Source organism: Maniola jurtina, chromosome 7 (genome assembly GCF_905333055.1).
Source record: "Maniola jurtina chromosome 7, ilManJurt1.1, whole genome shotgun sequence".
NCBI lineage: Eukaryota > Metazoa > Arthropoda > Insecta > Lepidoptera > Nymphalidae > Maniola > Maniola jurtina.
This window is the reverse complement of record NC_060035.1, coordinates 8528159-8553380: the sequence shown is the minus strand read 5'-3', so window position 1 is coordinate 8553380 and position 25222 is coordinate 8528159. Positions and strand designations below refer to the sequence as shown.

Below are 25222 nucleotides of genomic sequence, written 5' to 3'. Positions count from 1 at the left end.
AGAAGCATTGCTAATGAATAGTTAATATCATACACATTATAAATGTGACGAACTGGCCAGGAGCATCATCTTATAAAATTAGATGAAAAAAAGGTATATAAAGCCATTGGTGTTAGACTCAACAACATTCAAGTGATAAGCCGTGTAGATAACAACAACAATGCGGGGTCTCTTGGTACGTAGAACAAAATCTCTCTACGTAATAAAGATTTAATTGCAACTAAAATCAGTATAGATATGCCAATTAATTTAACTTGGGGAGTATTATAGGATGAGCAAAAAAATCTGTGCTTTACTGAACTTTTTTAAAAGAAAATTACTATGATCAATTATTTAAGTATATCTATTGAGTTAGATGTGAATAAAAAGCAAATCATTTCAAAGTTTAGTCACAGTTCAAAGTTAAAGTATATAATTGGCTTTATTAATATTAAAAAATCCCCTTTTTCAGATCTTTTCATTGGCAATAACAGCTGCCTTGGCCGCTGACACTGTGTAAGTACTGATAAGTCAAATTTTTAAGTTCGTTAGTTGAAACTGACAATGTAAGAAAAACAAGAATGTAACAGTGACACACCGTTGTTCGTTTCGTTACTATAACGATATCTTTAGTAGGTATACAAAATTGACTGTGAGTGAAAAATGTTACTTTGGTCCTCAAAAGGAGGAAAGAAACCCTGCAATTTTTTTACATCATGCTTGTACGAATTTCATTAGCACAGGAAGAGAATAGTGATGAATACCATGCTGTCCAATTAAGAAAAGTAGCATTACCTTAGTAAGCCCGAACTTAGTAGTTATATGATAATATAATAATTAAGATAATAGAAAGGAAATGGAAAAAAGAGGTAGAAGGAACAACTTAAGGTTGATATGTTATAATGCAGTGATTTTGTGCAGACTTTGAAGTGCAGTATATAGAGATTTTTACTTTTTCTCCCGCCGAAAAATATTTAGTAGGTTTATCTGTTTCGTACCTAGACTACTTTAGTTACCGTTACAGACAAAACTGTACCATTATAATATAAGCTGAACAGTGAGTTGAAAAAGTATAGTCATACACTTGTGAACTACAACGTCTATCTTGTACATTACAATTGACTTTATGAGCCATCTCTTTAAGGGCAAAAAACTATGCGTATTCGTAAATACTTATTATGCTTCAAGTGTTATAAAAATTTCGGTTGTAATGTGAATATAATAGATAATTTATTTGAATTTCCAGGCCAACCCCGACTGCTTTCCCATTCAGTCGCACTACGGCTAGTGCATCAGTCGGTGCCTACGACCCTAACCGTTACTACGCTGGCAAAGTAACTAAGGCCCCGAGCTCGGGACGCTACGATCCTGGCCGTTACGACCCGGGCCGCTACGACGCAGGCAAATACGACCCTGGCCGCTACAACCCTGGCAAATACGACAGCAGTGGTCGCTACAATCCTGACGGATCTGGTGCCTACGAGTAAGTTTTGTACTTCAATCTTTATGGATCGTCTGAGTATGATAATAACCTTTTATCATTATAATGATGAGATCATATTTTATTTTAGTTTTAACTTTTTAGGGTTCCGTGCCCGAATGGTGCCAACGGGACCCTATTACTAAGGCTCCACTGTCCGTCCGTCTGTCCATCCGACTGTCGGTCCATCCGTATGTCTATTGAGGGTTGTATCTCATGAGCAGTAAAAGGTCAAGAGTAAATTTTCAGAGTAAATTTTCAAAATGGCCGCTATGTAACTTAAAAAAGAAATAAAAATTATATAATCTTATAAATGGTACGTAACCCTTCCTGTGCGAGTTCGACTTGCACTTGATTACTTTTTATCTACTTTTACCATACAAGTAGACGAATCTAAGGTGGAAACGTGCTATCCTGGAAGGTGTATGGTAATTTATAATACTTTATAATTTTTATTTTCAATCTTTTTCTGCAAGCTTAATATGATAAACGTATTAATATAATTCGTATAATAAATAATATAACATATATATTTGTAGATGTCCGAGACTTGGATTGTTTTTGGAATGAACCAAACGTAAAAATTGGTTAAGTGGATAGGATGTAAAAAGGAAGTAAAAATGTAACACACAGACAGATAGAGACAAATTAAATTTATTATAATAGTATATATTAATATTCAATTGAACTTTGACACGTAAAAACCCAAGCCCAGGTAGGTATATGACACTAAATTTTGCATAAAGACGGCTTAATCCGCCTGGTGACATCGCGAATTTTTTAAACAAAAAAATCTGTTGTAAAAGTTAAAAAAAAAACCCCCCGCTACTGGCCCATATGCACGATATGCATATAACAATACAAATCTGTACTATCAATAGTCTATACAAATAAAAATGATTGTTCTGACTGATTCACTCATTAATTAATCAATGCATAGCGTAAACCATTAGGGTTATAAACTTGAAATTTTGACAGTTATTTCTTTTACGATGTAGAATTTCATTAAGGAAAGGTTTTTGAAAGTTTCACCCTCTAAGGGGTTCATATGGGGATTAAAGTTTGTATGAAAGTAGGTAATTTTTCAAGTTTACACCATTTCAAGTAGGTACATGAAACTTGGTACACAACAGGTAAACAACAGGGTGGGTCAGCTAGTAACAGTATAATTACAATTTACGATATATTTTGGGTAATCTAATTGATCAAATGATCAAGCTGCCCAGCAGAATCGGATGTAGCGATAAAGGTTTTTCCTTTTCTTTGGAAGGATTGCGTAGGTCTACTATACCTACTTGCAAACAACTTGATCACATCTTGCATATTAATTTCATTATGTCGCATTTGCAACATAATATACCCATTTTATGGAACCAAACGTATTATCAATGTAAGAAACTTGATTGCGTTAATGAAAATCAGAAGTAATTAGATACTTCATTTTATGCTTAACTTGAATGTATTATAAGGTTAAAACAATGATTAACAATGTTTATTAGAATGCCAGATTTTGTCCGCAACTTTGTTCGCGTGAACGACTTATATAGCTCTCGGGAAATGTAACTGTTATTACCTATTAGTGAAAGAATTATTAAAATCGGAGCATTACCTCTGAAGATTACTCCTTCAGACAGACTAACAAATTTTACCTCTTTGTAGTACAGATAATACAAACTTTTATATTCAAATAAACCTTTACAAGTCCATTTGAATTAGTCAAAGGAAAAAATATTAATTTTGGACTGTAGTTTGTCTAACATTAGGTCATTTACATAAAATTACATATTTAAATCAATGATTTACATACCTATTTGTTAGTTTTTTTTCCTTTCATAGGTGCAGCTGCTTTATACTTGCACTAGCTTTAGCTGGCGACATCGTCTGCTTAGAATTAGGAAACCCGTGTATCCTAGATCACTTCTTGTACAACCCTCTAGGCTCTACCTGTCTGTGGAAATTCTTTTCCCTTCCTTTTTTTACAATTTCCTAAAATCATGAAATACCTACCTGCTACTTTACTTTTAATCGAAAGCTAAAATTTCGTCTTTCATGAAAAGTTTAATGGTTGGTTTGAGCTGTGCGTTAATAGTTCAGTCAGTCAGTCACCTTTCCTCTTATGGCGCGAATGCCCAAAAAAAGAAGTGTATGTTTTCGGGGTTCACGTATCTATGTTTATATATGATATTCCATCATAACTTCTAAATAGCTGAACAAAGTTGGATATCGTTAGAGTCCTTACATCATTCCGAGAGACACGGATTTGTTTGAAAAAAAAAATCAAATTTGTTTGAAAAAGTATGGCGGCTGTATGGTGCCATTTTCCTATGTGATTTTATTGCAGCAGTCTTTACGACTTGTACATTTAAAAGATTCATTTTTTCTCTTTTACAGCGGTGACCGTGGTGACCGCGGCGGCGCTGGCGGCTTCTACACTGGCTCATCAGACAGAGGTGGTCCAGGTGGCCCAGGAGGAGCTTATGTTGGAAACAGGGATGAAGGTAGCAGAGGCGGCGCTGGTGGCCAATACGTTCCTGACAAAAGCAGCACTTTTAAGTAAGTTTTAAACGAAACTTTTTCATAAAGCTAGATTTGTTGTCTAGGATTTAAGTTATCCCTTGGAATTAAATCCAAATCTTAAAACTGAGCTCGTACGCAGCATCCTGAGTACAAAAACATTAGGCCGCGACACAGCCTGGCTGTGCACGTTGGATAACGTTTTTGACTGTCACTGAACCAAACTGCTAAGCGAAACGCTCTTTCCTACCACGTATTCTTTGAGGACCTTGAAGGCAACAACTAATAGGCATCTTCTAGGCAAGCGCGCTCCAAGCTCCAACCTAGAACTCATAATGGTTTTTTATTAAGCGTGATTGTCGTCAAGCGCAAAACAGTACCCGAATATCAATCCAACGGCTAGTGTGCCGGGAAAAATAGGTACATGCAGCAATTACTGGATAAAAAGATAACCGTTATTTTACACCTTAACATGTACTGACGTGGTAGGTAATAATAAAATTAGCGAAACGAAATTGCTACTAGAGCTACGCCATAAGATTTACTTTTGGCTTTGCGATTTACAAATGCACTCCTTGTTAGTTTAAACTAATACTTTATTCATGAATTTAAAGGAAATTTATTTCAGCAAAAAACAATTTTCTTCACTCATACGAATGTTTGACTTGATAAAATAATATAACTTATCAGGTTCATATTTTCAATTGGAAAAACAAATCGCATTTAGTCGTTACCAGAGCATAAATCTGTGATCAACAATTTAGTACGTGTAACTAATTAATTTTTTATCTTTTTTTCTTACTCGAGTAGGTCAGACAAAATTATAAATTGAACAGAGTAGAATATTACTATGCTTAATTTTTGTTTGATTGTAATATTCGTTTTGTTTTATGTTTTAGTGCTGCTGATAAAGAAGTGGTAGAAAAGAAACCCGAGGCTGAAAAGCCTGTGTAAGTATAATTAAAATTAACGTGTCATATTTTGCCTTCAAACTATAAAATATCCTGAGTGAGATTTTGCTATTATATATTTGAGATAGTATCAATAATATTATATAAAAAAAAGTAAAGAGCTCGAACGTGGTACGCACCTCTAACTTTCGGAGTTTAATAAAATTTCACTTGCTGTAACGGTGAAGTAAAGCATTGTAAGGGGACCTGCATGCTTGAGAGTTGTCTTTAATGTTCTCACGGTGTGTAAAATCTGCCAATCCGCATTTGGCCAGCCTAGTGGACTATAGCCAAAACCCTCCAAAGTCCTCCTTAAGAGAGACCCCTACTCAATAGTGGGTGATAAGTTGATCATGATGATGATAAAAAATTAAGTAATAAAAATAATTCTTCAGCTCCTACCATTTCACGTGAGCAATAACATCCAGTTGTACATTTTGTATTAAAGTTCGATTCTATTTACAGCTTTGAATCCGTCACAGTAGTCGACAGGGTTCCAGAAACCGTCGTTGTGAGTTCTGCTGCTCCTGCCAAGCCCGTATACGTCAGCAGCACTCCCTTATACGTCAAGCCCACCCCAGCGTACGTGCAACCTGCAGTAGTCCCCAAGGTACCTGGCAACTACGAGTACAAATATGGCATTATCCGTCAAGAGACAGACATCCTTCCCGATGGATACCACTATCTTTATGAGACTGAGAACAAAATCCTTGCTGAGGAGGCTGGTAAAATCGAGAAAATCGACAATGAGAGGGAAGGTCTCAGAGCTAGAGGTTTCTTCGAATTCGTCGCTCCCGACGGTGTCACGTACAGAGTAGACTACACTGCCGATGAGAACGGTTTCGTGCCCAGCGGTGCTCACTTACCCTAGTCTAGTCTATTGTTATTATAATTTTATTGTTGTTATTATAATGACACTCAGTATTTAAAGTTTTGAGTGTTAAACTGAAAATTGTTATGTAAATAATAATATAAACTCGATACTCGAAGATTTATTTCATTTTATTGGAAGTTTTAGCCGTATTCAGTGAATTTACCAGCACTTATTTAGACTACAGACTGCAGCAGAAAATTTGGTGGCTTTCAGAGGCTAGATTCCGCCATTTCGTTTTTTTTTTTAAATTTTTAATTATCCAGCGTCGCTCCAATCCCACTTATATGACGACACCTTGTTTATTGGAATGTGTACACCCATTTACCGCCGTAATATTATTAATTAGTTCACTTACGGCCAAATTTAAAATCAATCTATCTGTAATCTGTCGATAAGTTACTTAGCAATGTTGTTATTCGTCAAAAGTCTTGTTGCGTAGTTGTCACATAACAGCGTTGCTAAATAACTTATCGATAAGTCAGAGATAGATTGAGTATTAAGTTTGTCCGTTAGCCATAATGCCTTGTAAAAACTTGCAAAGTCTTTTTGGACAAAGTATAACAACGTTGCTAAGTAACTTATCGACAGATAACAGATGGACTGATTATTTATTATTATTTATCTCGGCTCTTAGGTTACAGGTGACCTCAAAAGGCATTTTAGCGGTTGGGTAAACTGTGAGAAATAATTTTCACTTGCGAGTTGTGACTTCTTAGAATGAAACGAATTTCAAAGTTTTGACGACTTCCCTGGCGCAGCGGTAAGCGCTGTAGTCTTATCAGTGGGAGGTCCTGGGTTCGATAACCAGCAGGGGTTTGGAATTTTATGATTTCTAATATTCTGATCTGGTTTGGTAGAAGGCTTTGGCCGTGGCTAGTTACCTACATACCGCTAAAGCGATAAGCGTTCCCGTGCGATACCGTGTAGAAACCAAAGGGTTTATTAAAAAAACTGGTACACACACCCCTTCCAGGTTAGCCCGCTTTCATATTAAATTGCATCATCACTTCCTATTAGATGCATTGATTGCAGTCAATGGCTCATGTGTCTGAATAAAAGAAAAGCTTTGTTAAATAAGAAAATAACATAAAAAGAAGCAGTTTTTGAAAAACTATCATGAAAGCTAAATCATTTTTAAGGTCTAGTTTAACTAAACATATAAATGATACAGGTAAGTGTAGGTACGCAGAGGATAGTATTCTGAATTTAAGAGTTTTTTTTTTTCAAAATTTCAACTATCTAGTATAGGTACCTATTGATACTTGATTTGGTTGTTTTTGAACAAAAATAAGGGCAAAAGCAATTTGTCTTATTTAAATGAACATACGGTTATTCTTTTATTGTTAAGGCCAAGTATCCACTGGGCACTGGCAAGTTTTATTGCAGAAGTTGCTGTCATATCAATGTTAAATTCTGCAAGTTTTTAATACAAAAAAATATCAGAAATTCACTCTTGCCGAAATTGCGGAAGTTTCTATGGATTTGGACTACTAATATAAAAACTTTATTTTTTTGTCATATATCAGTAAAATCAATTACAAATAAAACAAACAGTCAAATTAGACAAATATATAATAATTAATATATATTTACATAATCTTAACAGCTATCTTAACAGCTATCTTAATAGAGGATATCAAAGTAATAAAGACAAATTATCAAATTAAGTACCTACCTACTATTTATCAATGGCTCAATAATTTAAATGGCTTAATTTAACGGTCTTGATTGTAAATGATAATCGAGGCCCACGTAACTATTAGTTTTCGGATTCGTATTAGATATTTTGTAAAATTTATGTTTTGTTATGTAGACATAGAAATCGCTTCCGTATATAAATAAGAACATAGTTTAATATTAGGTCTTTTAGGTATTAGGCTTATATCTAGTTTAGATATTGCATTGAATTTCTTGACATTATAGTTGCTGCTTTAGTAGTGTGTACCTAAACAAGGTACTATACCAATATATAAAGAGGTAAAGTTTGTAAGTTCTAGTTCATGTCCGAACACACTGTATAATGTTTTCATATTATTAGGTACTTAGGTCATTGAAGCTCAGAAAATCGGACCACTCCAACTCCACGGCCTTTTCCCTTTACACATCGACGGTTTTTGTAAAACTAAAAGTGAGTCTTCTGGTATAGCCCATTTAAAGTAATGTAGGCAAGATGAATAAGAGCGTGTAGCCGGAGGGCTCAAATTTGAAACAAACAATTCAGGTACACAAGGAAACATTGATTTTGCGGACTTAAGAAGCATGCGGCAGTCTATATTATGCCAAGACAGGAGAATTAGGAAATCACGTTACGATAGTCTGACGTCTCTGATGACGATACTTGCCACATTCTAAATTAATATTGTACAACCAGTTTGATCCACCCCAAATTCGCACTCTCCGCACTTCGATTTTTCTGGCAAGCCACAACCGCGTTGAAGTCTAAAATTAAGTTATAGCAGTTGACCCGCCACGGCTTCGCAGCGGCAGCTTCCCCCGCCCCGCAATTAGATTTTTTCATCAAGCCGCAAATGCGTTGAAGTCTTTTATTAACCTACTAGTTGACTCGTCCCGACCTCGCACTCTTCGCACTTTGATTTTTCTGGCATGTCACAAACGCGTTGAAGTCTTTTATTAACCTACTAGTTGACTCATCCTCACTTCGCACTCTCCGCACTTCGATTTTTCTGGCAAGCCACAACCGCGTTGAAGTCTTTTATTAAGCTATAGCTGTTTACCCGCCGGCTGTAGCAGTTGGCTTCGCAGCGGCAGCTTCCGCACGCCCCACAATTAGATGTTTGTGGCGAGCCGCAAACGCGTTGAAGTCTTTTAAGCTACTACTTGACCACCCCAGCGTCGTACACGGGGAGCACATATTCCAACGGGAAATATACGTTTCGAATGTCTCATATTATAGTTATACTAGAGGATGCCCGCGACTTCGTCCGCGTGGATTTAGATTTTTAAAGATCCCGTGGGAACTGTTTAATTTTCCGGGATAAAACGTTTCCTATGTCAATGACAGGGACGCAAGTTACCTCGGTACCAAATTTCATACAAATCGGTTAAACGGATGGGTTTTTTTGGAATCTCGTGGGAACTCTTTGATTTTCTGGGATAAAAATAGCCTATGTCTGTCCCCGGGATATAAGCTAACCCTGTACCAAATTTCGTCAGAATCGGTTAAACTGTTGGGCCGTGAAAAGGTAGCAGACAGACAGATAGACACACTTTCACATTTATAATATTATATAGTATCATCGATGTATAGTATTGATAAGAATCTACGTATAAACCTTCGTCATGAAATGCTCTGAATGACAATGATATTTAAAAGTACTGAGAAAATTAGGTACCTACTTACCAATTTTTTAACCGAATTCGAACCTATTACAAAATAGGGAAGAAGTAAAAATGAATAGCATGCTATAATATGCTATGTGTTATGGTTAAGAGTCTACTTTTTACCAAGTTATTACACTGATCGTGATTGAATTGCTTTTAGACATTGAGGAGTTCCGCCCTCTATCTCCGGAACTATGAAACTTAAGCGAACCCGGGCTCTAGATCATCATATAGATCTGAACAGAAATTGTCTGAATATTTTAAGCATCAAATACCGAAATGCATATCACATTAATATCACACTTCACACTCAATGTTATAAGGCGAAAGTTTGTGTGTGTGTATGTTTGTTACTCCTTCACGCAAAAACTACTTGACGGATTTGGCTGAAATTTGGAATGGAGATAGATAATATCCTGGATTAGCACATAGGTTACTTTCTATTCCCACGGGATATTCTATAGTTCCCACGGGATTTCGAAACACCTAAATCCGCGCGGACGAAGTTGAGGGCATCGGCTAGTTACCGATAACTCGTTTTTATGGATAAAATGAGATTAATTGTTATTTTATTATTTAGACTTGACATGAATATTAATTTTATTCTAACTTTCTTTAACTATTTCGTATGATCCAATCGTAATATTCGACTTGCCTACGAGCTACGACTTCTGTAAGGCTGCCTTTCCGCCAGCGATTATTCTAAAGCACTTGTAAAAGTTTACTTAAATAAACTTTTTCTTAAAATAGAAAGAAGTAAGCTAAGCTTTAAAACCATGTGTCTATTTCCATCAAAACTAAGTAGCGTTGCGAAGCGGGTAAGATTTGCTATGCAGATGCGATTTGCGTAGAGTGTGCGATAAAAATGCACGAAGCGAACTAAAGTGAGCGTAATCATTGGCTTTATAGCTGTGCATATTTTCCATAGCTAAACCTCTTGGGCATACCTTGTATGCATCCTTACTACTAACCCAATCTAACTAACTAGTATATAAAAAAACTCAGTTTCGTTTAACCCCTTTGCACTAGAGTTTAGATAATATTATATGCTATGAAAATTAAGTGATGCTATTGGTGAATTTGAAATACATTCGTAGCTAACAAGGTAGCTATCTATATTGGAAATGTAGCCTAATAAGTAGCTTGTGACTAGTTCATACATTCGATTCTGCGCGTGGCCTCACTTTCCGTTGAATCCACAACCCACAACTTACAACCAAACTTACAACTTACGACCCAACTCACAAGTTACAACCCAACTCGCAAGTTACAACCCAACCCAATTTATAGCCACTGTAAATTGCGGGTGAGTCGTTAAAGGAAGCCGCCATAAGATCCCACTACACATTTTTTTCAAGTTTCAATGAATATATGTACTTAGTATGTTTTCAATAATGTTTTTGTACTTAATAAAGTGTATTGATTTAATTTGATAGTAGTAAATTACTCCTGCTGGGAGGGCAGGGTCTGATTACGTATTTATTATGACTACTTCGATGATCCTTTTTCTTCTCGTGCCTCTGCACTATTGGAGTCTGTTTGACTGTCATCTGGTCATATTATTTCCTATCTTTCGTCAAATGGAAAAGCTGTACTACGTTGGCTGTTGGTTATTGGTTAGTTGATTGGTGTCTGCTTCGACAATTTAACAAGTATTTTTTTTTTCAAACACCTTACAGTGATTTGCACTGTATCAGGTCTGGTGTTCATTAAGAAAAAAAATGAGGAGTATTTTTCCACATGTAAAATGGAGCCATATTAAATTTATTCAAAAAAATATTGTACGGAAGTATTGTAACGTTCTCGGGATCCAAATCAGTTCTTCATTTAGAAGTTATGGTGGAAAAAAGAAACTCACACACATGCATCCTGAAACATCGATGTCCTGAAAGTATTCCACTTTTTTTTTGGACAGAAGTCTTATTTTACTAAGAGGTGCGATTTTGCATTGATAATACGCAATATCTGCAATAATTGTGCAATCTTATCTAGTGATTGATAAACGTACAGACCAATTTTTTCGTGTTATTGATAACCTTTAACATCAAACCTATTGCTTTTTTGAGTTATAGCGTATTAATTAATATGCGATGAATTGCTGTGCCTGACTGGCTGGACACCGTAGGACTTTATAGGAGCATTTCATTACGTTTAGCTTTACCGGAATGTCGTCTTCATTTCGATATTAGATATCACCTCTTGACTATGACGCTCCTGTCAAACTACCTACTTTAATATACAGATTTAGCGCACCTCGACATTATAAATAAGAAATTAATGTGATACAGTTCTCTGTCTATATTAATCTTAAATCAGTGTGGTGTGTCTAATCAATTAGTATTTGGAGTGAACAATGATTTGACATTTCCAAGCATTTTAGTTCTGTTTTATTTATTTATTTAATGATTGTCATCAAAATGTCAAGCGGGCACCGGATGTGAAGACAAATAATTAGGTAAATTGAACTTTACAATGGATTTTAATTAAATGTAGAGTGTCTATAATAGATAGGCATGATATCACAAATAGATTCTTTATTGCACGATAAGGATGTCTATTAAATCTCTTTGTTTTAACCTAGCACATTATTATTATCTTAGTATATATAAATGTAAAAGTTTATATGTCTGTTAATCTTTGCGCCACAAAGAATGTTAACATACACCAGTTTGGCTGAAAGGTGGAGATAGCTTACGCTTTGAATTAAAACATAGGGTACGTTTTATGCCGGGAAATCAAAGAGTTCCCACGGGATCTATAAAAACTTAAATCCACGCAGACGAAGTCACGGGTATCATCTAGTTATGTATATAAAAGCCTAATATAAGGTCATCAGAGTGCAGAATCTCAGTTTAAATAAAGTTGCATTTTACGATGGGGGATTTTTATATTGTGCAAGTCGATATCTGAAGTGGCTTCTCAAACATTCCATTCAAGAGAATTACGACGTTCTTGTAAGTCGGTCGTATTGAAGCTACTTCTGCACTGTAGGAATTGTAGAGAAAGTAATTGAGATAGGTATAAGTAACTTTTTAGTGCAAAGTGAGGGAATAATATTGTGGTGCTCTTTATAGCCTATTATACTCGTAATGTCATGAGCTATGCAAATTCTTTCTGTTTGACCTCGTCACACTTGATTTGAGGATTCTGATCCACTTTTGGTATGTCTCGAACAAAATTTATTATACATCTAAATGTTAATTAAGGCAATGAGGAATAAAATATTTTTGACGAATATTGGCTGTTATCTAACTAAAATACTGCTTACTTATGACACATTATCTGATCTAGTTTCAGATCCAAAACATAATCTGTGGAGTGAACAACCTGTATCGGACGAGGTGCGACAAAACTTCTCTTGAAGAACAATATCATTGGATAACATTTATTAATTCACTCTTCCGTTGAAAGAAAATGAAGCACGCGGGAAAATTTGTAAGTATGATTGTTATTATTGAATCATAATCTTAAGTTCATTTAAGGTTATTTTTTAATCTTTCAAATTTACTAAACACGAATACTTTTTAGGAAATTAGACTGTAGTAATTGTATGATAATTCTCCGCAAATTTAACTTATGATTTTTGTCTGCTTGTGTTTATTCCACTCAGTCTTCTTATTCACTAAATTGATTTAAGCAAGTATTATGTATTAGATGTATCTAAAACAGAGAGGTCACAGGTCAAGTAATTTTATATACAGGTTTTTATTGAAAGTTAAATATGTATATTGTATGTATATCGTCTATATTTTGAAACTTGTTGCTGTTATTTTTGACAAATATGGTTCCTTTGAAAGTTTAAAAAATATTTTAAATGAGTTTTACTGCGAATCATTACAATTATTTAACTGTTTATGTATAATATTTTATGTACTTATTGAAAATGTATGTAAAGATAGTAAATTTTGCACGCCATGTCATGGCAGATTGTGATACGTACCTACTTAAAATTTATGTAACATCTTTTTACTTACAATCTTGCAATAAATGAAATGAAATGAAATGAAAAAAATAATGTTCCAAAGTAATAAACTCAAAACGTATTAAAGGAGACTTGAAATGAAGAACTTTACTTTTGTATTAAGTATTATTTCACGTTTTGCGACGTATTTTTGAAATTACTTCAACTGAACCGATTTTCATGTTTTCAACTTTAAACACAAATTTTGTTTCTTACTGTGACAATTAAATATTGTCTGAACTTCGGATTTAAAAAGTCCTCAAACCTAATGCGTTAAAACTAGGTACTTTTTACTGCGATACATACGTAACAATAGGTAAAGGATGTACAAAAATTGTTAATTGATTTTGTGGGTACCAGTTATAGACTATGTTATATGTTATATGTGGCTACAGGGGTAAATAATCGGTAATTTATGCAAATGGGTGATCCAATACTGTGCAGACCACCACAATCAGCCCTGTTAATTAATCAGATTATAAAAGTTTTTATTCATAAGAACTTTTATAAAGTGGTTTCAAGTAAGTTGACTTTGTGGACAAAATAAAGTTATTTAATTTAATAGTTTATAAAGTAGAACCCGTGGGGTGGGTTCAGTAAACTTTCAAAACAAGTGTGGTGATGTATTTTAAAGTCTTGATCATTGAACCCATTGAAAACGTGGCGCCATGAAGTCATTGCTCTTACCAAGAGATTATAGTGTTCTACCTACATACACAGCTAGTACCTACATGTGAATAAATGCTTCAGTCCAATTTGGGGAAACTATTGTAGTAGGTATGCATTAACACCCTTGCAGTTTTATGTTGGTACTCCAAATCAAACTCATAACTCTATAGATTTTTCGTAATGTTGAATTAGTAGGTGCTTACCATACCTACTTCAAAACATTTAATTTCACTTTGTGTTGTTATGAACTGCATTTTTTTATGAAATAGGTTTGCACGTGACGACAATCATGCATTATAAAAACCAATGATGAGATCTAGGCTAAAACGTGCTGGCCTAGAAGATGCCTTGAAGGCATTTAAAGTTATACTTGGCAGGAAACACGCGATGCCTGAAGGGCATATCCATACGAATATTATAAACTAGCTGTGCCCGCGACTTCGTTCGCGTGGAATAGTGACTTTTCGCGCTTTATATAGCCACGGACGCTCAGGCGCGAGGCGCCGTGATTCTTTAAATTGACATAACTTTTTTATTTATGAACCGATTGACATGAAATAAACACTAAATCCTAAGTGAAGCTTACTACAATATATTAGTGAAAACCGTATCTAAATCGAATAAGCCGTTTCTGAGATTAGCGTGCACAAACACACAGACAAACAGACAAACAGACAAACAGACAAAAAAAAAATTAATTACAATTTTGGGTTCGGCATCGATATAATAACAACCCCTGCTACTTTTTTTTTATATATTTCCATTGTACAGACACCGCTTTTCTACAATTTTATTATATGTATAGATATGAAAATGTGATGACTGACTGTCACTTAAGAGGGGTCTCTCCGTCACTTGCTTCATACAAACGTAGATCCAATTTCATTTGAATATTAAGCAACCAAAGTCCATGAAATTTTGCAGACATATTCTAGAAACTAATATCTATGTCTGTGGTTTTCCAGATTTCTGTTAAAATATTCGGTTTCAAAGTTACGCGGTCTTAAAAATTTACATACAAATCTTTGAGCCCCTGTAATTTTAAAACTACATATTTTTAGAAAAATCTAAAACACCACAGACACAGATATTAGTTTCTAGAATATGTCTGCAAAATTTCATGGACTTTGGTTGCTTAATATTGAAATGAAATTGGAACTACGATTGTATAAAGCGAGTGACGGAGAGAGCCCTGTTAATTTAACGATTTTAATGCATTTTGATGAAAGGTACAGGTTTTAACTTGGATCTATTTCAATACAATCAGCTCGAATGTTCCCTAGTAAATAATATTAGACAATCAATTAGGTGCATAGTGCTATTTAATTCATACAAGTTATTAAAAAGAACATTAGATGATTACTATGTATTACATTAATGCTGTTTTATGACATAAATACAGTAGGTATCTTCACGTTTCTGTGTAGGTCGAGGCAAGTAACAGTGTGTGCCATTTTACATATTTTACACTGTTTATGATTTGAATTGATTTAATTTTAGTATCTACTGTCTATACCTATTTTCCATGCTAAGATTTTCTAGAACATTTTATTAATAATTTGTATTATTACATTTCGTTCGACCATGCTGCTGATTTAGCTTGGGTTTATATTCTTTCACTCGATGACTCTTTGTTAGTTATTTGTTCACCTGCATAGCGATTGATAACCAAGTTGACACCAACGGGCGTTCTTGATTTATACATTTTTTTTGAAGATTTGTTAATAATATGTAAGAAGTTGGACTTAATAGATAATTGCAAGATTCTATAACAAGCGAACTATATAGGTTAAACGCAGGTGTAATTTTTCTAACCGAATAGGCTGCTATCACGCCAAAGTAGGTGATGATGCAGCCTAAGGTGGAGCGCGCTTGCCTAGAAGGGCATAATTTAGCAGTGCATACCTATTAGAAACGAGTAAGCAAATCACTTCATACGAGGCCGTGGTGTTTCAAACTATGCAAGGCTGCAGATCTTTATATTAAAATGTCGAGGCGGTAACTAGGTGAAATAGTTCTGTAGCACACTAACCGAATTACATCCTGTAGAATACCGACAGACCAGGCAACCTTGCACCTATGCTTGAAGCTTTGAAGCATTATAATTGATCAGCTCTTGGTCGTCAATAAGTCTTCGGCGAGACGATCCACCGAATCCTATGCATTAATTTAATACTTCCCAGAGCCATCCCATAAGTGGCAGCAGTACTTCATACTACGACCAAACTTGAGCTTGGTATAGGGTTAGAAGCTGCTCCTGTGTAGATTATTTAAAGATAATACCTAATTTAATAAATACTCTGTTTCTAATTTCAGATATTGGCTGTTTCGTTGTGGGCGCTAGTTCAGTGTTCACCGTACGATACCGGAAAATACAAACATAAAACATACGACTACTATGACGATGGAAAGTACTACAGACCACCAACTGAAGGAAAATATGTACCAACAGACGAAGGAAAATATACTTATATATATCAACAGGGGGTTTACCCATTTGATGGTACTTACAAGCATTTAGAGAGAGGAGACTCTAACGACTACATAGGTTACCAAATTTATGCTCCACGGTTTCCCTTCATATATAGTGTAATTAAGGCGATAATAACTAAATATGTATCGCCGGATATATTAACTCTCGGTGAGCCAGTCGTCGAAAGCGTAAATGAGGTGGACACGTTGAAGCCCGACCAAGAAGTCTCCATGAAATGTGAAGTTATAGACACAGAAACCAAAAACGACACGGAAGTATTTACACAGTAAGTCATTTGCTTTTGTTAATATTATTAAATTAATGAAACGCATTATTTTTACTCACGTATTCGATGGATACTTGTATCTGCTCTACACAGCTTTTTTAATTAGTATTCTGCATAATGTATCCCACCAAAACCATTTCATGTATAAAGGTTTCCAAGACTCACAAGTTCATAATGTTTTCACTGTTAAAAAGTGAGATCTCTAGTAGCCAAGCCCCTAGCTAAGCTTAGATTTGTGCTGGCCATGGGACCTATACAAAGTCCAAAGTTATAGCTCTTAAATGCCCTTGACTATACTTATCACATTTATAACAATAAATAACAAATTACTCTACTTACAAGCTCTGATTCTACAAACCCTACATCTTGGTTAAAAAAGTACGGCTTGGCAGTTTACTGTTCGTAGAATTTTTATCTGATATGACATTTAAGCCCGGAATAGCTTGTGCGACAATCACGAAGTACAACACAAATTAGTAATTGTCGAGCAAACTATTCCTTATGGCCTTAAAATATGTTATGTCATGTAATAGTTTCACGAACATTACAACATACACACCACACATACATACATACATACATACACACATACATACATACACACATACATACATATATACATACATATACTGCTAAAATCATAACCCTTCCTTTTGGCTTTACCGCAGTCGGGTAAAAATTGTACCAGACAGTGAGAAATATGCGGCTGGCCGACTGTAAAATGTTGACTGATTGACCTTATATTAAATTAAGTTTCATATGTTTTTAATGACTATGGTATGTGAATCTGCTTCTGTTGCTATCACCCGTTAGTTATTTGACCTTTATGTTTTCCGGTTTGAGGTCAGAATTCAAGGATTTTCCGAAAATCAATGCTAAATAGAGCAGTTTTTTTAATATTTTTCGGATATGATGTATTCGTATCAAGGTTATTTATTAGGACCGGTTGTGAAAATGTGATTTTAGGTCCGTGTTAAATAAATTTATAGACATTATTGGCGCCTGTTGCTAAAAGTTGAAAGACAATCTTTACACTAATAAAGGTAATCTTCATTAATTAATTAAAATTCCAAATCAGATATCTACCGGTTTTCTATTTTGAATGCATTTCAAGCAAATTCCATCATCAAAAGCTTATAAAAAGATCCTGTTCAGATTATTAAAACTAACTAAATTATTAGCTAAGGACAGTTTCTTCGCGGATCTTTTAATTTTTTATAAGAATAATTTCTTACACGTTTATGGTACGTGCGAGTTTTAAATAATGCGTGTTTTTTCATTGTTACTTTGCAGCGTCATCTAGATTATTTTGTATATGAATAAGGCGGTAGAATAATTTCACCAAATAATTATACATATCCTTCCAAAGTATTGTATTAGTAGTGTGTTAGACATGCATATTATGCATGTCTTACTCGAACTGACTACATAGTAATTTGGAAGTCTTTTTCTAATTTATTAACCCCCGACCCAAAAAGAGGGGTGTTATAAGTTTGACGTGTGTAACTGTGTATCTGTCTGTGGCATCGTAGGTCCTAAACTAATGAACCGATTTTAAATTAGTTTTTTTTTGTTTGAAAGGTGGCTTGATCGAAATTGTTCTAAGCTATAATCCAAGAACATCGGTTCAGCCGTTTGAAAGTTATCAGCTCTTCTAGTTACTGTAACCTTCACTTGTCGGGGGTGTTATAAATTTTTAATTTACACTTGTATTATATTTGCTCAGTTTCGTTTGAAAATTTGATAGCCAAAGTGAAATGAAAATACTTACACATACATACGAGGCATTGAATTCAATCGAAAGAGAAGGTACTTTTTATAAATTTGACTTGTAACTAAATCTGTTTTTATACTACTACGTAAGAAAGGATCTAAAAATAAATGCTCCAATTTCTGGATGGACAATTTCGTCGACCTCACATACAAGCGAAATCATGGATATTTTTAACCAACCAACGTTTAAGAAGTTTCATGAATAAATCCCCAAAGAGTGCAAGTTAGATTTATGAAAGGCAGAGGGCCTCTGCCTGCCTCTCCTAATGTGATGAGGCACAAGGCAGCAGATCTTGAATTTAAGACAGATCATCGAAAAGAGTTGCGAGATTAGCAATTTAGTTCTTTTGTGTTTTATTGACTATAGCAAGGCATTTGACTGAGTCCACTGGGAAAAATTGTGACCAATTCTTATTGAAATGGAAGTATCTACCTGGTAAGCCTTTTTGCCAACTTCTATACCCATACCTCTCTTATGTGGGCCTCGATGGCAGCTTATCTAATGTTTTTATGACAATAAAAGGCACCCAATAAGGCTGCATACTGTCACCTATCATCTTCAACATATAATGAATAGCAAGTTCATCGTGTAAAACCATGGAAAACTGAGATAAACGGTTTAAAGTCGCAGGTAAGAGACTGACAAACTTGCTATATGCTGACGATACCGTATCTTTATCGTATTACTAGCAACATTTTATGAGGATATGAGTGAACTGCATGCAGCAACTCAGATGTTGTTAGTAATTGGAATAAGAAAGACCCAGAGTTATTGATCAATTGAAGCAAACCCAAACTTATGGTGGTCGAACGATCCAATAAACCGCCCAACGCTTTTAGTATCCAAGGAAAAGACAAGGAATTAACAAGACTGACGAATACCTGGCAGAACTAAAGCTTCACGTATAGAACCAAATCACTTCTGGTCCATCTTCCTATATGGTGCCAAATCTTGACTAGATTTGTGATAGAGAAAGAAGGAAAATTAATGCGTTTGACTGGTGCAGTGGTCGAATGCATCAAAGGCTGGAGGCGAATTATACATATTCCGTGAACTGCCGAACGCACAAACCCATCGATTTTTTTGCAACTACAGATTAAACTACGTTTTCCCACCATGTGCCTTAAGCGTATCCTAAGTTATTTTGGTCATGCGGAAATAAAAGTATTGAGAACTTGATCATGATTAGGAACTTGGAAGGCAAGAGACCACGAGGATGACCTCCAATCTGCTGGTTAGACCCACTAAAGGAAAGTGGTGTGCTCAATTTTTGCGATGTTGTACACTTAAACAGGCTTTAAACAGTATCCGAGGGATGCACATCATTTACCGCAAAATGTTGATCACGATTCTCAGTCACGAAAGAACAACTAAAGAGAGATTTAGCAAAAGTAGTAAAAAAACCTTTAGTTCTTTCGTGTGATACTAATTTATATTTTGTGAGATCTCTTTTATTTCAATAATTTAGTTTACAAAATGCGATACATTACAAATTGCGCTAGCAAATTAGAAGATCAGGATCTTCAAATATTTTTTTTTTGTTTTTTGACTCCGAAAAAGAACTCCGATGAAATTATCCATTTGCTAAAATATTTTCGAACAGAACGGCACTTCTATAAGTAAAATCTTTGTAAATAAAAATGAATCACCGAAATATATACAGTACTTGCATAACTTTCTAACAACTGCACCAAATTGGATAAAAGACTTTTTTATACGTCTTTGTTACCTGTTGTTTGGGATCTGCCAAAATCTCCATGATCCTAACCTTATAGTCAGTTGCTGATCGTTCATTCCTGTGTTGGGGACAATGCGCAGAGAAACTTTGAGCTTTATAATATAAGGCAGATCTGGCCCTCCTTAGTCCATAATAGATAGAATTGTATTAAAAAAATGTATTACATACATTTAAAATCTACGAGCGTGCTTCAAAAAATAACGGCCCGTTACCACATAGACCGTTCTAGGTCAGTGCGTACTGTGTTGGGCGAAAAACCATTGACAAGGATCGGGGTGCGGCGTATGTGGCCATACTACAGAGTGCACTACATGAATCCTATCCCAAGATATGGCTCGTGTTACGGATTATCTAGCGCATCGTGTACGGGAATCCTTTGAACTTATATGATTTGTGGTAGATTCTGATGAAATCTAAGACAAATCATATCACTTGTAGATTCTACCGTGGTGAACGTTTGAATAAACTACACATTATTTATCTCAAAGCTTTTATATACACCACGTAACTACCACGCAATTCGTACCACGCTATTTTTATCGGAAAACTATCATCTTCTAAACAAAAAGTTCAGTTTTATAGTTAGCAGGCTAAACTGTGATTCATGATACTTATATATCTTTCAGATGCGTTTGGCGAAATTCTCATTCAGTCCAAGCCCAATTTCACAGTTAGTCCAATTCGCAGCTGGTCCAAATCGCGATCTTGTTTTAGAAACTTTTGTTTTTCACTAAGTTTAACTGCTATAACTTTTGTTAAAGAAGACTTAATTCTTTAACAAAAGTTATAGCAGTTAAACTTAGCACGGTACCTGTGGCACAATAAAAAGAAAAATTAAATTTATCATAATAACTTTGTACAAATATAATAATACATTTTTGTATATACTACATGATAAAAACTAAAAATAGGTTGAAATATTATACAGGCGATCCTATTGTATTGGCCGGTGGTTACTATTTTATTTATCTGTAAAAACAACAGATTGTTATTCAATAACAGATATTATAATATGAGCCTGTTATTTTTGATTAACTGTACAGATGTCACAAATGGCTAACGCTTCTGGACCAGCATGCGGTTGCCATTTTGGCAGCTCTCGGCTCCAGCGTCCGCCCTCTCTAAGACCTACATACCTACCCACACAGCTCCATGCTCTATAAGTGATGTCAGTCACCCCGTTCACTTCTTAAAATCTAAACTAGAAACTCTATTCTAAGGGAGAAAGGCGTAACATCGTTCTCTCCTTAATTCTCTGCGCAGCTTAGAGCTAGTGTAGTCTTGTGAGGGTCCACGTCTCTGCTCCATATGTCATAGTGCGTAGGACATATTGATCAAAACCTTTCTCATATTATCTGATTATCTTTTTCCCTCACTTTTTTTGGTCAATGTTAGTATTGCGTAGTAGATATTATTCATATTTGGCTATGCGCACTGTGTAAATCTTTTCCATTAGGTATATCCTGTATTTGTCAATCAATGAACTTAAAATGGGACAGCATTTTACTATTTATACATTTGAAAGACCGGTCCGAGAGTCTGAAAAAATTTTCTATACTGCCGAGGACATCTGAGGTGAATTGAATCTCCTTGGAGAACTCTTCTAAGGATCTTTACTTGGTTGGTTAAGTCGTGTAATTTTATCTGTAAACTAGCTTCCATATTTCTTCTACATCAATGGTAGGTAGCTTCGTAATTTCTTTCATTTTGATAGAGCATGGTGTTGACTGTTGGTGTATTGCGTAATGTTCCACAGAATTAAATGCCGTTTTTAAAATCTTTGAAACTGACAAAAAGAGATCAGTTATATTGTAAGTATACCTATACCTACTTCCTTATGAGCTTGCGTACCTTGAAGATATTATGATGCACTCTATGTAGATAGTTGAAAAATTAGGTCAAAATCCCGCTTGTTTGACTGGTTGTTCAAAATCAAGGTGCTTATTATTAATACTTGAAAGCTTTAAGTGTAGTCTAAAATTAATGTAGGCCCATAGTTTGATAGATTTCCTGATCTCATTTTTAGTGCATATTATACGTGACATCATTAACAGAATGGTGTGTTAGGTAACTTAATTTTAATAAGTGTTCTCATATAGATGAAACCTTCGCAAACTATAATTTTTCATTATAAGAGATGTAAGAACTTGATACTGCTATTTAAATGCGGTCTATTCATCACACGGTCCAAATACAATATATATTTAAATCATTTCTTTGTCTGTCGTTTGCCAGATTTCCGTTAAATTTATTAGCTTTAAAGTTACACAGTATTGGAATGTAAATTTATCTATACTCAATATCACTTGCCATGCATTAAAGTAAACTATGATCAAAGAGTATGTACTTACTTATAATTTATCTATGATCTGTGTCTACTTGTCTGTGTTCCCTGGTGGTGTCGAAATTAAGTTTTATTTTCCTGCCTTATGCACAGGCTCAAGGATTTACACTCAAATCTTTTATTTCATGTAACTCTAAAAGCAAGTATTTTTTACGAAAACCTACAATCAATACAAAGACACAGGTATTAGTTTCCAGAATGGGCAGAATGTGTCTACGAAATTTCATTGAGCTCGATAGGTATTTGTACGGAGTGCGCTACGAATAAACTGCTCTGAAAAGTTGATAACGATAGGGCCACATGCGTGTTTTACTCATATACCATTATTACCACATTTTTTATTTGTATGTGCCATTTTCTTTTTGAAATTCATAGCACTGTATGAATAGCTGTGGATCCCATAAAGCGCGTAATCTCACTAGACATTGTTTTATTTGGCTGAGCGGCTCGTATGGAAGTATCTCGACCAAGGCAAAAGCACATTGTTTGGTTGAGGAAGTCCACATCCACATCACCACCAACTATGCAGCTGGAAATGACAAAATCTTACGACGCGTGCTGCAGCTCTATGTATTCATAACTTGCTTTGCGGTTTTTTTTTAAATCTTTATTTTATTTCGGGGCTTAATCATTTCGTGATTATGTCGCCTCCATGAGCAAATCAACTTATATTGAATCTTAATCACTAATAAAAAAATACATCATTTATAGCGAAGCTTAATTCGCAACTGCCCAAATAATTTTATTTACAAATTCTTTTTTATTTTCAGGTACCCACCTCTACTTAATATAAAAGAAGGGGAGAAGTTAGGAACCATTTACAACTTTAAAGGAAGTAAAACTTTAAGTACTGTAACGAACTCTTTAACAAATAAGTTAAAATTAGAATATGAAGTTTTTGTAAGGATTGTCGAGGATGTCTCAGAATAATGTAAAATAGTGCTATACCAACTCTTATCAATTAATGTGATGCAAGCGGATCTTAAGTTATAATAAAATATTTTAAATACTTATCGTTTTATTAACAGGGGATTGAAGTACAGCAAGAGTTCATGATGTTCTAATAAACGAATTGGATCTCAAAATGGCATAAAACGGTAGATCGTCACTATAATGAGGCCACCAAATTATTAATAATGTTAGATCGTAAGGAAATATTAGCATCAATTTTTCCGTTCAAAATATGTTTAAAAATTTTATCACCTTTCTCTTAATTTCACAAGTTTTCATATTAATTCATTATGAGACACTAGCTGACGCCCGCGACTTCATTCGCGTGGATAGAGGTCTTTTAAAAATCCCGTAGGAACTCTTTGATTTTCCGGGATAAGAAGTAGCTTATATGCTAATTTAAGGTATAATCTATCTCCAGTCCACAGCTAAATCCGTCCAGTAATTTTTGCGTGAAGGAGTAACAAACATACACACACACACACACATACATGCACACATACATACACACAAACTTTCGCCTTTACAATATTAGTGTAACTTGTACTAAAAATATAAGATGAATTAGTTCAAGATTTAAGATTAATTAATAAACTAAAAGAATCTTCAAAAATACTCCGAAAGTGGGTATAAAATATACTACATAAAATAGAATATTAAGTAAAAGTACTCCGAATAAGTTTCATGGATGGTTTAAAAACTTTTAAAGAACGGAATTATGAATTCTTCGTAATTAAAACAAGAGTAGGTTATAGGTAGTTCACGCTATAGTAATGTCAAAAGAATAAATTTTTGAGTAATTTGAAAATACCAGGTGCAATTTTTGAAAATAGAACCTAAGCATACTTAGAAGTAGGTATATAAGGAGATAAGTTTTTAGAAAGAACAATAAGCAGACTAATCGTCTAACATAACCCCACTGATGGGTCCCTAAACTTGGTACAACGAAGTTGATTATCCGCGTTAACACTAAGCGCTTGCGCAATGCACGCAATATGTATGTTTTGGAAAATTCAATACATGGCGCGAAACAACAGCAGTCAGGTAGCACGCCTCACCCTCTGAGCCACCGAGGTGGTTTTGCGGATGGAAAATGAGACCATTTGACAAATATGCAATGACAAAAAGTTTTCTTGGCTCGATGTGCTCAATAAAATCTGAAAAAAAAGTATCAAAATTGGTTGATTAGTTTTCGGGATAGTCGCGAACATACATACATACATATGGGTCGAATACAGTATACCATCCTTTTTTGAATTCCCGTAAAAATACTGTCATCTCATCTGTACCCGCGTATTATACTTTTTAACCCCCGACCCAAAAAGAGGAGTGTAATAAATTTGACGTGTGTATCTGTGTATTTGTGTATCTGTGTATCTGTCTGTGGCATCGTAGCGCCTAAACGAATGAACCGATTTTAATTTAGTTTTTGTTTGAAAGGTGGCTTGATTGAGAGTGTTGTTAGCTATTATCCAAGAAAATCGGTTCAGCCGTTTGAAAGTTATCAGCTTTTTTCTTGTTACTGTAACCTTCACTTGTCGGGGGTGTTATAAATTTTTAATTTACACTTGTTAATTACTCATCTCAAACTGTATCAAACAATAATCGTAGTAAACTGTACTCTATTATTAATAAGTAATAATAATAATTAGTCTCAGTATTGTTTAGGTCTAAAGTCAATAACAATAAAATTTAATTACCATGTCACCACATACTAAAATAGATTTTATAAAACCATAAAACTAAAGAGAACTTGCCGGAAGTCAGTATTGGAATGCTTTACATTATTTATTATGTTTTGCGGACTCATCGAAGTTCTGTCGTTTGGTGGAGGCAGATGGCGTAATTTACATCACATCTGCCCATATATGCTACCCTCAATGCCAC

The 25222-nt window shown here is 34.9% G+C and overlaps 2 protein-coding genes across 4 annotated transcripts; both read left to right on the top strand.

The window, feature by feature from the left end:
* LOC123866700 (larval cuticle protein LCP-30-like) lies at positions 1-5912 on the top strand. The gene is made up of 6 exons (XM_045908377.1): positions 1-175; positions 452-495; positions 1226-1462; positions 3851-4012; positions 4873-4923; positions 5389-5912. Exons 1-6 carry the CDS (start codon positions 161-163, stop codon positions 5792-5794), a joined length of 915 nt encoding a protein of 304 aa, XP_045764333.1. The 5' UTR covers positions 1-160; the 3' UTR covers positions 5795-5912.
* Positions 5913-11290: 5378 nt separating this feature from the next.
* LOC123866599 lies at positions 11291-23393 on the top strand. Of its 3 annotated transcripts, none has more exons than XM_045908249.1 (4): positions 11291-11594; positions 12431-12574; positions 16086-16528; positions 23155-23393. In XM_045908249.1, exons 2-4 carry the CDS (start codon positions 12554-12556, stop codon positions 23312-23314), a joined length of 624 nt encoding a protein of 207 aa, XP_045764205.1. In that variant the 5' UTR covers positions 11291-11594; positions 12431-12553; the 3' UTR covers positions 23315-23393. The 3 variants fall into 3 exon arrangements, with proteins under 3 accessions (XP_045764205.1, XP_045764207.1, XP_045764208.1); XM_045908251.1 differs by lacking the exon at positions 11291-11594 and adding an exon at positions 12003-12144; XM_045908252.1 differs by lacking the exon at positions 11291-11594 and adding an exon at positions 12171-12300.
* The last annotated feature ends 1829 nt before the right edge of the window (positions 23394-25222 follow it).

Bases quoted from the DNA above. Each gene is read 5' to 3' on its own strand.
- LOC123866599 (XM_045908249.1), top strand. From the start codon at position 12,554: ATGAAGCACGCGGGAAAATTT. The intron at 12,575-16,085 runs GTAAGTATGATT...TTCTAATTTCAG, and splicing joins TGAAGCACGCGGGAAAATTT to ATATTGGCTGTTTCGTTGTG. The intron at 16,529-23,154 runs GTAAGTCATTTG...TTTTATTTTCAG, and splicing joins GACACGGAAGTATTTACACA to GTACCCACCTCTACTTAATA.
- LOC123866700 (XM_045908377.1), top strand. The intron at 496-1,225 runs GTAAGTACTGAT...TTGAATTTCCAG, and splicing joins GCCTTGGCCGCTGACACTGT to GCCAACCCCGACTGCTTTCC. The intron at 1,463-3,850 runs GTAAGTTTTGTA...TCTCTTTTACAG, and splicing joins GACGGATCTGGTGCCTACGA to CGGTGACCGTGGTGACCGCG.